We start from the raw sequence: 13,643 nt of genomic DNA on the forward strand, positions 1-13,643 counted from the left end.
AAGCGTGTGTAGACAAATCTACAGGCAGGTCAGAGATTTCTAGAAACACACCTTTAAAGAGAGGGAGGGGGCTCCTTTCTTTCAGAATCATAAAGCTGACAATCAGGCCATTGGGAGCTGAAATATCCAGAGCTCCACCCACTAACCTTGGTCCATTTACTGTCCCTGTGCGGCACACCTACTACTAACATCCACTTCAACATTGGGACAGACAGCAGCAGCTCAGGGACAGATACACAGTCCTAACAATAATCAAGAACCACCAGACACACATTTCATCTCCTGCAGGACGACACAATGTGTCTGAGATACCCAGGCCTGGGCTACAGTACACCCGAGTCCAAGGCAAATCATAGCAGTCTAACCCAACGTGATTCTGAATATATTCATCATTTTTACTTTATATTTCTTAAATGGAACAAAACAGAATTTAAAAACTAAAATTACTCAGAAAATTTTATGTTTTCTAAAACAAAAACAAAACAAAACAAAAAACCCAAACCAAAAACTAGACATGATTCAAGAGCCAATTCTTTTGACGTTAAACCAAGTTCTATGCATGCTCTCAGCTCAAAAGCACAGCACCCTCTGCACAGCTGAGAAGCAACACCTTGGACCAGGCACAGCCCCTGTGTTTAGAGGAAGTGGGTTTCAGAAAAGCTTTCTACAGGGCCTGCAATACATTTAGGGAGGCTGAGCAGAGTCATTCCAGATCAAGGCCACTGACATCCAGCCCCATCTGGGCTGCCCTTCCTGTGGCCCGGACTGTAACTCTGGAATGATGTGCACTGTGAGTGACAGTGCTGGTCCACACTCCTACTGGTTTCATCATAAAGGAAACTGAAAGTCACAGCCAGCACTTCTACCCTCCAGCTTATTCCAGCAACTTTTCATTATTTATTTGTATTTAAGGTGAGTATATGTAAGTATGAAAGGATTAAAAACACAACTAACAACAAAAGCCAACAGTAACTAAAACTGCTCATAATTATTAAAAAAAAAAATTACAGTAAAGCAAGCCATCCCAGGAATGTGTGCTTACGGAAGGAACCAGTGTGCAACCAGGAAAGGCAGGTACATCTCTCACACTATCTGCGATGGTTTCTATATTCTTGGGCCATTTGGAGCTGTGACCTGGTTGGAGTAGGTTTGCCTCTGTGCGTGTGAGCTTAAGATCCTCACCCTAGTTGCCTAGGAGTCAGTCTTCCACTAGCAGCCTTTGGATGAAGACGTAGAACTCTCAGCTCCTTCTGCACCATGCCTGCCTGGATGCTGCCATGCTCCCACCTTGATGATAATGGACTGAACCTCTGAACCTGTAAGCCAGCCCCAATTAAATGTTGTTTTTATAAGACTTGCCTTGGCCATGGTGTCTGTTCACAGCAGCAAAACCCTAACTGAGACACTGTCCAATCAGCAGCTGAGAACCAGTAACAGACTTGTTGTTACTACTACAGTATTTATCCAAAATGAGAAAACTAACAAACTGAGATAAAGACAAGGTCAGGTGTCCTGTCGGTTGCTCACTCATCAAAAGTCATTTGTAGACCTTGAAAAACCAACCGAACCGCTACCTCAGCAAGCAGGGGTTCTGCTCTGATCACTTTGAATAGATAACAAGTCCTCCAACACAGACTATTATGGCTATAAAAGTATAGAGTGCCAGGCCTTGTTTCAGACTTTCTAGGGATTAGTGGGTCCATCTCAGCAGCTCTTAGAGACAGCCCCTCTGTTGAGACCGGCTGTGCAGAAGAGGGACCTCAGAAACTGAGACAGTAGCCATCAGCTGAGGGCGCCCACCCGAGACGAGCTGCTGGGATTTAAGGATGGGCAGCCACTGTGAAGTCCTTAGTGTTTACATTAGAACACCAGGAAGGTATCCAGCTTCCATTTTAGATGATCCAGACAGATCATCAGCTGTTCAAAAAATAAAAATCTCCATAATTAGGTAGGAATTTGTTTTTTTTCAACATTCAACCAAAACAACTTGGATTTTATTTTTACAGATATGTTATCAAATTAAAAAAAAAATTCATTCATCTTTAGCTTATGTGTATGGGTGTCTGATTGCACGTATGGCTGTGTTCCACATGAGTGCATTGTCAAACACTTTTAGGAATGGTGAATAAAGGCCATTTCCATGGCTGTACTTTCAAAACTCCATCTCTTCCAGCAGAACGTGAAACCAAGTTCCATCCACACCAGGAATCCCATTCCAATAGACAATCTCTTTCATAATCACCTTTTTTTTGAGTCCGGAACATTTCCAACTGTTTCTGCTGTTGTCGTCGTAATGTGTTCACAATAGCTATTGCTAGTCTCAGTGCTTCTCTGGGGTACCCGTGAGAACGCAACGCATCCACTCTTGCACAGGCTGTAGGGACGTGTTCTACAAACAGAAACCCAGTAAGGGGGCAAAGTGGCCGCTGTTAGATCCATCCATAAAAGCGGGCTACTACAGTAAGATGTTCCTCCCCAAGAGCCATAGAAGAAGATATAAGAAACCATTTCTGAACTTGGATCTGAATGGAAATTTCAGCCCCCTGTGCCAAGCATTCATGCGTTGCCCATTGAATACCTCGCTCCTCTACCTCCCACTCCAATAATGCTATAGAAACTAAACAAAGGAGTAAGTCATGGAAAAGTCTTTCCGGTTTGGCCACTTACCATGCCAGAGGGGCCACCCCCGGGAGTCAAAGAGGGAGTTTTCAGTGTCGTCATGGTAACAGTAGTTGGTGTACAGGTCACTGCTGATAATGTGCTGCAAGTGGCTATCCTGCCAGTGGAGATCACATGCCTCGATGGCTCTCGTGAACACTGTCCGATGAGGCCTGTTCGATGAATCTGTTTTTTCCACAATTCAGAAAGCCGTGTCAGCTATTATTCACATGTGAATAAATCAGTCATACCACTCTGCGGCCAGATGTTCATGAACCCACACACACTGCCCTGCACCCACTAAGCAGAAGGGCGCAGGGTGAATGGATAGTCTCACATCCTAAATGCTCGATGGCAGTTAGCCTAAAGAGTTTCCAGACATTTACTTGTTGTATCAAACACAAACATTCTGCAGCCATTAAAGCTATTGTTAAAGGCATCCTGCAAAAAGAATTGTCATGTCTAGTCTCCATGTCGAAGATACGCTAAAGAGGCACTTGTCTTTTAAAAAAAAAAAATCCCATGAAAACTCACTGCTCCCCACTTCTGAGGTAGTGTTGGGCTGCCCCTGATGGGATCAACAGCTCTCACAAACACTATGCAAGAGATGCGACACCAGCCATGGAACCTTTCAGGAAGACGCAGTCAGCCTTAAAACTATGCGTAAGGGTTGTGCTTTTGGTTGTATTTTTTAACTATATTGTGCGGTTTTGCACAATTAAAACTATTATGCTTCTTGGGATATAATGGTTAAATGCCACTTTATATCCCAAAGGGCATAAATGCATCTGTTTAACATTTCACAAAGCCACACAACATAGCTACAAAACAAACCAGCGCACTTACCTTGCCCCTATAGGCTGTCTCCTGACTCCTGGACAGGTTCCATGGCTGGTGTGATGTCCCCAGCATAGTGTATGCCGGGGCATCACAAGAGAGCAGAAGCATACAGTCCGAAGGGGGTTCAAGGTTCAGGACCTGACGAAGAAAAGAAATGTTTGGGGAATAAAGGATATTCTCACCTCGGCTCCTTGGGTTGTTCAATTCCTAAAGAGACTACTACAGGAACTCCCGCCCCTTGGGCCCCAACTCTAAACTAACTTTCAGCTGAACCGTGGGGCAATGAACAATTCATTTACATATACCTAATAGTGCTCAAGGACAGTCCCCTTCACTGCTCTCGGAGACTCAACCAAAGAAGCAGCAAAATGAGGAAAGGCTTTATCTTCCTGTCATTGGACTTCTGTCTGAGCAGACAGAAGGCAAACCACCAACAGCGAGCACAACTGTGCTGAGAAGAGCAGCCTGGTGGCTTCATCTACCCCCGGCTCTGTCCTGCTGAGGGAACTAAGCAGCAACAGAGACACCATGACTTGTAGCAGTCTCACAGCCAAGTACTGCCGAGAGTCAAACACACCCCTTAATTTAGCTAATGCAGCCAGCCATTTGCAACGGCTGTCGGTAAGTCTACAAAGACATTTCTTTGGAGTGGTCTCATATCAACTTAGTTATCCATATCTAGAGGGAAAACATATTGAAGTGCACAGATGACAGATAAAGAGGTGCAGGTGACTGTCTGCTGTGACTCCTGACTAAGATCCTTGCTAGCAGCAAATGGGTGACCATTCTGCAAAACTGGAAGGATGGGCCCAACTCTTAACTGCCTTTTGTCAAGCAGAATAAATGTGCTATTCCCAGGGGGAAAAAGTTTTATGACCTCTCATAATTAAATACCCCCAAATTCAAGTTTCTTTGAATTTTTACTTTTTTTTTTCTTTTAAGGGATTTTCCTAGGTATTTTAAAGTGTGGTCTTAGTATTTATTTTCTTTACTTCAAGTTACAAAGGTAAAACTTAAAACGGAAGAGACTACAGAATAGCAACTTGCTATGGTACATGATGTGACAGTGAGTTCAGTGTTCAAGCACTGACTCGGCTCTCTATCTAGGATTCTAATCCAAGCATGCAGTGTGGTTTCATTAGAGAATCAACTGAACTGTTTCTGTTTCGTGGCAGCGCAGAGAGAAAGAAGCAGAGAGCACACACAGAGCTTTGCTCCAAGACACCAACAGAACTGATAAATGCTCATAAAATTGTATTTAAATGACCATGATGAGCACAAAAATTGATATACACAAAGTTATAAGCATTTAAAAAATAAAGTGTATAACAAAAAAATTTGGGAAAATTGGGATAGTAAAAGGTGAAGAAGTCTTACTAAAAAAACAAAAAAAAGGAAGAAAGGAAAAAAGGAAGGAAGGAAAGGAGGGAGTGAGGGAGGAAGGAAGGAAGGAAAGAAAACTGGCTTTCACTCTATAATCTTTTAAAAATCCTCCTGACAGAGTAGGATCCAGAGGCTCTTCACTAAGCCTCACTAGTCACCCTAGCCATGGTGGACGTCAGAAAGCCTGTGCGTGCACTCTAACACGTGCGTCTCTCCCAGATGCCGTGAGCTCAGTGTGATGCCTTGGCTATGGGGTTGAGCCTCTCTGTCCCCAGCCTCTCCTCTAGAGAGAACACTGAGGTGGTGGTTCTAGGTAGGAACAACCACACCCTCTGTAGGTATGATAACCGCCACCCTTTGAAAGCAATGGCTCGACTCTGAGTGTCTGCTCAAAAGCAGATAGATACCTTTAGAAACGAAAGACATAAGCACTGCATTTATTTGGAATAAATGCAGATCTGGCTTTATCCTGCACAAGTCAAACTGTAAGGGAAATGAACTGTGTTGTCCTGAAAGCTAGATCATTTCTTCTTTAAATGTACACTGGTGTTTTACCTCCTTGTGTGCTTATGTACTGTGCACATGTCTGGTATCCACAGAGGCCAGAAGAGGGCATTAGATCTCACAGCTCTAGAGTTACAGATGGTTGTAAGCTACCATGTGAGTGCTGGGCACCAAGGGCATGTCCTCTGAAAGAGCGCTGCTCCTAACTAACTACTGAGCCATCTCTCTAGCTGCCACCCAGTTTCTAAGGTATACAGAATTTCCATAGTAAACTAAAAGTAACATTAGAACCAGAAAGTAAAATGCAAAGTGTAGGATATCAAAGTAGCAGCAACCAAAACTCAGAAGATTAAAGATATCACCTAGGTAGACATCAAAGAACCTTCCCCCAGCAATGAAAAGAATAAACGCTGACCAATTAAACTTGACAACTTGGGAAAAAAATGGAGATCTGAGGGCTATGTTTAATTATTAAGTGACATCATCATGAACATGATACAGACAGGATGGACTTCAAATACTGAATTCCCAAGGCAAGTATCTCCAGTTAAAACACAGCCTGACGACCATCCTAGGTCTTGAAACCTCTTTCTGACGGTCAAGTCCCTGTGGACGTCCACTGTAAAGACTGGAACACTCTGCTAACATCACATGCGACCTTGACACACTGCATAGCATTCTCTTTAGGAACAGCAACTCCTCTGTTGATCAGCAAAGAATGCTTGATTCTGGATCCTTCCAATGTTAATTCCAACCCTGCTGCTATCATGTGATTTAAATCACTTTCAAATCCCCCATCAAGCATAAAAATCATTCCAGAATATTAGTACAAATTGAAGACTAACAGTAGATTTGTTAAGAATGTGATTCTGAAAAAGACCAGAAAATTCAGCAGCATCTCACAAACCAAAGTGAAGCCAAGGAGTAGTTGGCTTTTAAAGGACAGAAGAGAAACTGAAACTACAGGATAAAATAATGGGTTATTCCGGAAACATGCCGGAACATTTCTTGGTTGTCTCAGACTGAGGGCATCGTTCACCTCCGGGTGGGACCAAAAAAAACTACACAATCTTTTCACAATAAAGAAGTTCCTTGATGCAAGTGCCAACAGTAACACAAGGCCCATAGTTCACAAAGGTGTGCTGTCTTCTAAAGCAATTAAGTACACACTAGCCCAAAAGAGTCAGAAAATATGTGCCTGAAGTCTCTCAACACTGTTTTACACAGTAACTCATACTGCCCCACTCTGTATTTTTAATTAAAAAGTAAAATTCAAACTAAATCATTAGTGGATCATTTAAATCCACACTAATATATTATATCTACCTGCATTGTGTAACTATTTTTAAAAGAATACAATGTTCCCAGCTAAAATTAAAATACATGCACACATTTAAAAGTAACATGGGTTGTCCTTGAATTAAGTAAGTACGTAATCTGTTAACATTACACACGTGTGCACAAAGAAGTGGGTGAGGATGGGCAGGCTACCACTGTGGACTCACCTTGGTTGGCATTTGCACCCTGAGGCAGAGCATTGGTTAGGTTGGGTAATTCACTGCCATGATTTCCATCTTCCCACGGACAGACATCAACACTGTTCCATTTTTTCAGTTGCTTTAGCCAACTGGCTTTTTGCTCCAACTTACAGTGGGGGTTTAAAACGATACACATCCACAGAGCACCTAATTTAAAGAGGACAAAGAAATACATTTCAAAAATTATAAAAATGTTCACAACAGAAAAAAAATCTGAATCACTTCAAGGTGGAGCCGAGTCTGCAGTTTCCCTGATAGAGGACATCACAGGGTCCAAGTTTCCCTGATAGAAGACATCACAGAGTCCAAGTTTCAACGGAAGGCCAAAGAGTTGTTACACACAAACACATACTTCACAAGTTCTGTCATTACCTTCTTACTTTCATTATACTTTACATATTAAAGCCAGTAACATCAACAATCGCAGGGTTCAATTGAAACTCTGTGCACACTTGTACCGCAATACGCTACTCCATATTATTCTTCTCCCAAATCAAATTTACCTTCAAAGAATATCTTTGTATAATTAAAGAATAAGATTATACTATGGATACAATTTCTTAGCCTCCTTACAAGAATTTCAAACATTATGCTTATTAATTAGTATCCATAATTCTCATACATGCACATACACATACACATATGTAAATGGAGTAAGAGTTTAAGTTTAGAAGTCAGTGAAATAAATTGTTTACAAATAAAACTAAAAGGCAGGTAAGATGACACACAGCTGTCACTTGGAAAGCTAAGGCAGGAGATTCACTTGTGGTACAGAGTGAGTTCCAGACCAGTGAAATACGGTGTCAGAGACAACAAAACAAAACAAAATAAAAAATAAGTTCCATTAAGCACACTTTTCTAAGCCATCTCACAGGTACCAGTGTTCATATAACCACTAAATGCTAAGAGATATACAAATAAAACTTTCACCAGTTTTTTCAGAAGAAAAGTACAGATGAATTCAAGGGAAAGAAATACCTCATAATTTAAATAAGATAATGGTGAATTTGTTATGCTTTCTGCATAGTTTTAAAAGGTAGTTTAACACAAATATTTCACACTTTTAAAATATTAATTTTTTAAATAAGGTGATCCCAATGCCCCCTATTCACAGTGTTTTCTCTCTAGCAAGACCCGTGTGGCTGGCTGTGTTTTGTTCACTCTGTTAGCTGGGTAAGAAAGGTAGGAATGAACCAGACAGGTGCTGTTTTCTTTGCCCAAAAGCAATGCTAAACAGTCTTTCGTACTTCCTGAACCCGGTACTGTCAATGTAAAACAGCTTAAAAATGTACAACTGTAAAATAAAATATATAAAGTTAAAGAAACAAAACAAAAACAAACCCAGCTTCTGCTTGTCCAAGCCACAGGTATTTACAATCTACATTTTAAAATTTTCAAATTGCCAGTTATAAACATGACATGGCCAGCCAAGTAAGCTCACCACAGTGTCCCTTCCTCCCAGTGACTACAAGGGAACCTCTGGAAGAGGAAAGCAGTAATCTAAGGACTCTGAAAAATGAGCAGAGGTGAGCGGGCCCAGGAGAGGACCCCGACAGCAAGAGGCCCCCAGGACTGTTCTTTTCCATTACACGCCACCCCCCCCTTCTCCACTCAAAGCATTCTCACTCTACAGGGGCAAATGCAAGAAAAACCTGAAAGTTGACCCCCCCCCCCCCAGCAAGTATTGGGAAAGGAGAAAATGCAGCTCAGAGATGGTGAGAGGGGCTATCCCGGCACAGCATGCACACGGGACAGGAGCAAGGCTCAAGGGCCAAGGCTCAATCTGCTGACACTGCAACTCTCATCCACAGTGTCGTGACAAGCTATGGTCTCATCACCTTGGTTGGTTGCTTTCAGTTTTTCACTCTCTAGGGAGTTTTAATTGACTTCTGTCATTTACAATATTTAAAATGTCTACAAAGAAACAGGAAAGTATGTCAGCTCCCAACAGATGTCAAGTAGGATGAGCAAGATGTCAGAATTTGAGATTTGATAGCAACAGTAACTGTGTTCTGCTAGATGAAGGTAAAAGCAATTAAGAAAAAAAAATGTAACATCATCCTCAGTAAGAAAAAGAACTAAACAGAAATCCTGTAAGTAGAGACAGTAGTGAAATAAATTTATCGAATGGGGCCAAAAGTTGAAGAGCGATGACATAGGAGAGTGAACTTGGGGAGAAGCAACCTCACGGGACAAACAGATGACCAACCAGATGGTCTTCAATGAACTCTTACACAGGTGGGCAAATGGCAAAGGTTGGTCAACATGTGCCACTGGATTACAAGAAGATGAGAAGTAGAAAACTTTGGAAGAAATAATTACTAAAACCTGTTCAGATGTGCAGAATGATGCTAACTTACAGATCTAAGCAGCTTAGTCAACCTCAAGAGAGTCGGTCAGCTTGACTGACCATGACCAACCGTAGCGTACTCAAACTGCTGGAAAGCAAAATAGAAAAATAAACCAAACCAAACCAAACCAAACCAAACCAAACCAAACCAAACCAAACCAAACCAAACCAAACCAACCAAACCAAACCAAACCAAACCAACCAAACAAACAAAACAAAACACCAAAGCCAAACCAAACCAACAACCAAAAATGAAAACCACCTATAGAATACTGGTTCAAATAACAAATTTATCACCAGAAACCACACAGGACAGGACACAATGAATGATATCAGTTAAGCATTAAATGCAACTAGAAAGCCAATGCTGAATTCTATGGTCAGTGACAGGAAACACAGGGAGAGCCCAGGCATTCTCAGAACAAGGAAACCACAGCATTCATTGCTAAATGATGATTTTAGAAAGACGCTAAAGCCAAGTATTCCAACTAAAGAGAAATATGAGAGAAATGAGAAATATGAGAGAGAAATATGAGAGAAATGCCACCAAAACGAAAGCTGACTGTCTGAGAATAACGAATACCAGAAATGATTCTGAGGAAATAAACTATTTTTGCCATTTTTGATTTTTGGAAATATGTATGAATGTTCAAAACAAAAAGTTCACAAACACTGTCTTATGAATTTGTACATGCATGAAATAAATATATATTAATAACTATAACATAGAGAGAAATAAGGGATCTATGATTATTAGACGTTATATTTCATTTAATGTAGTAAAGGTTAATTCAGTATTAGGTGTAGGCATATTTGCTATAATGCCACTTTAAAAAATTACAAGTCAAAAGGATAACCAACGTCAAATTAAGCAAACCCCGAATTAAGATAAAGTTCACAAAAATAGCTACATAAAACAAGTCAGTACAGAGAGAAGAGAAACAAAGGAAATAAAACAATAACTATATTCAACCACACCAATGACTTCATGAGCTACAAGTGGTCTTGAACTAGTCATTTAATTCAGTGACTGACTTACATGCGCAAGGCCGTGGATTCAATTCTTCGCTCTAGCAAATACTCATATACATATGTATAATATATCAATGTTCTCATCACCAATTAAAAGGGGCAATCAAGCCAGATTTAAGGCTAAGAATCAACATTATGGTATCTGTAAAGTATGCCCATCAATGTAAAAGGATTAAAAAGAAAGACTGTCAAAATAAAGGTGGAGGGACTTTACTGTAGACTTGAGGACAGGCATGGAGTCAGATATTACAGATGGTAAATGTTCTTCCTAGAGAGAACCCTAAGCTGTACTTAAGGCTTTAACATCCCAGCAAAAATAATCAGAACTGTTAAACATTTCAGCTTATCTGTAGACTTCCATACTCCTCTCCTAGTAAGTGACAGAACATGTGGACAGAAAATTAGCAACTATCCTAACACTATCAACCAAGTAAAATCAATCAAAGTGGACCTCACACCTAAATAAATAGCAAGCTTAAGGCCTGAAAGTTTCCAGTAAAATATCTTGAGCTAGGTAAAAAGTATTAGCCAGAGCACCAAAAGCGTGGTACATGAAAGAAAAACTGATGAAATGGGCTCGACCAAATTAAAAACTTTGCTCTACAAAGATGGGAGAATGACAATGTGCAACAATCCAAATACATCCAGCCTTCTCAACAGTCATGAAGAAAACTGTACAAACCAACACAGTGAGCCAAGCAAGTGGCCACGTGTATGAGAGCGAGCCATCGCTGATTAAGGGACACCAATCCAAAAGGCTCCCTATGACAGCATTCAAGTCAGGGGACATCTGCAACAGACAAGCTCATGGAGATGGAGGAGGGATATCAGTGGTTGCTCTGAGAGTTAGGGGGAAATAAAGGCATCAAAATGGGAAGAGGACAGAAAACATTTAAGATGGTGAAACTACTCAAGAGTAGGAGCCTTCAGAGGCAGGCATATGCCACTATGTCATCCAACCCCATGAAATACACAGCTCTTAGCGTCAACTCTCCTGAAAAACCATGAGCGGTGAGTAAAAAAAAACGAAAACATGTCAGTGTAAGTTCAGTAGTTGAACCAATACACCACTGGTGTAGAGAGCACTGGAGAAGAGGAAAGCCACTCGTGGACAGGAATTTTCCACACCAACATTCTGGGAAGTGTTTTTTAAAAAGTGTAAAAGAACTGTAGAAAGATATTTTATTAAAAGAAAAAATAGGGCAGTCTGCAGAAACAAACAAACAAACAAACAAACAAGCTCAACATCATTAATGGCTAGGACAATATAAGTTACAATCACATTGAGACAAGGCAGTAACAACTGCAGGCAGAGGCAGAACTCCCGGAACCCAGGGGAACTGCAGAGGGCGCCTAACACAGTGGACAGCAGGACACTTGACAACAGGATCCAGAACACATTCCTATACATCTGCCCAGCAGAATTAAAAACACACCTGGAAAGATACGATTATGGCACTCTGAGAACAACAGCAACAACAACAACAGCAACAGCAACAACTGACAATCTGAATGCCCTTCAACTAGAGAATTGATCAAAAGACACTATGTTTTATATAGCCATATAAAACAACAAACTAATCTGGATGCATGGATGCAAATGCGCTCTGGTCAGTGATAACCATAGTTTAACGATGTTTCTGTAGGCTTCACTGTATAGAACGGTTAACATTTGTGACACAGGGTCCTGAATCTGGTTCCTACCACCCAAAGGAAAAACCAAGCAAGTTGCTGTTTGCTGGATGCCCACCATATGCTGCAAGGTACATTATTTAAAACCCTGCAAGCATATCCCATTAACTCATTATAGTTAGTCTCTCCAAAATTATTACGATTTCCATGTTGAATGTCCTAAGTCAATTTGGTTGCTTTAACTACATTTCATAGCCAGGAGAACAAGAGGCCAAAGAGCAGGAGCAACTTGGGCATTCAGTGACTGGACCTTCCTGAAGGACTGACCCTTTCTGATAGGCAACACCTTCCTGAGGCATCTCCACAAGGCACACTGGCACACCTTGGCCAGGGTTCTTTCGAAAGGCATTCATTCTATCCAGGAGATCTCACGGTCTAATTACCTCCAAGGGCTCAGCTTCTTAGTACCTAAGAGTTAGGATGTCAACAGGTGCAGCTGGGACGATGGTTACAGATATCCAGACTGTGAAGGCTCAAACCCAGACAGCCTGGGAGCCCTTAGCACAAGGTGCTAAGTATTCTTGGCTCATTTCAGCAAGGGTTTCTATATGACCCAAGGAAGAGAGAAATTCATAAAAACTCGCCTTGGGTTTTCATGCTTGCATTTCCCCAACTAGAAAATTTCCATTTTACAGGAGACATTCTTTTTTTCAAAACCCTAAGTCTTTATTAATTTGCTTGAAACATCCTTTCATTGCTCACCTCCTTAAAGAGAGGTTTCATCCTTAATGCCAGACTCAAGTTTAGTGCCACGCGAGCTATGGGCTTTTTATCTTAACAGTCATCACCACAAAGGTTGTAATTAGCTTTAATAACCAAATTAACCAAACTGAATAAGTCATTCCCCAAATTTTATTAATTCAGGGTCCCACCCTGAGCATTCATCTCCTTTCCCTCCAGTGTGCCTGAAGTATTTATAGCTTTGAGAGTCAAGTTCTTTAATGATGAAACCCCACTCTATGGCTTCTCCGAAATGCTAACTCTTTCAGGGATTCAGTGGGGGAAAGTGGTGAGATTCGGTTAGAAGCCAGCATTTCCAGGGCACTGCAGTAAGGAACTGCACGTTCGGTAAGGAACGTGTGGGTTTTGTAATAGGATGCATGCTTGTTATGGGTGAGAATGAAAACAACTCCATACATTTCCAGTTTTCCTAGGTTCAGTTACTCCAAGTAAACAATGCCAGTACCAAATCCAGTGTATGTCACCCAGGCTTATCCAGGTCTCACCCAGCTCCAGCCCTTGCTCCACTGTGGTGATCTAAATTAGAAATGTTCCCTCGGGCATCTGAATCCTGAGTCCCAGCTGCCCTAACTGTTTGGGTGGCTTAGGTGGTATAGCCTAATGCTCACTAGCGGTGGGCTTTGAGAGGGGATAGCCTTGTCTAACTTCCAGTTTACACTCTGCTTTGTGCTTGGGTTAGGAGTGAGCTTTAGTACCCTGCTCCGCCACCATGCCTGACACTTGCTGTTATGTGGACTCTTGGCCCTCTGGAACCATGAGCCAATTTTTTTTTTCTTTCATGTGGTAGAGGAGTCCCTGGATGAAGGTCCTGAGAGGGCAAGAGGCTAGGGGAGGCCATTAAGTGAGGCTGTTCAGGTAAAGCTGGGCTTGCAGTGGAGATCCAAGATGCTGGAGCTGTGAGCTGT

At 41.5% G+C, this 13,643-nt stretch overlaps 1 protein-coding gene across 1 annotated transcript in view; it reads right to left on the bottom strand.

Annotated features, from left to right (window-relative positions):
- Zswim6 (zinc finger SWIM-type containing 6) overlaps positions 1-13,643 on the bottom strand; it is a 165,448-nt gene that overhangs the window by 16,677 nt on the left and 135,128 nt on the right. The window contains 3 exon segments of the mRNA NM_145456.3: positions 2,243-2,389; positions 2,668-2,844; positions 6,891-7,070. Coding sequence (NP_663431.3) covers positions 2,243-2,389; positions 2,668-2,844; positions 6,891-7,070 — 504 coding nt within the window.

Source organism: Mus musculus, chromosome 13 (assembly GCF_000001635.26).
Source record: "Mus musculus strain C57BL/6J chromosome 13, GRCm38.p6 C57BL/6J".
Lineage (NCBI taxonomy): Eukaryota > Metazoa > Chordata > Mammalia > Rodentia > Muridae > Mus > Mus musculus.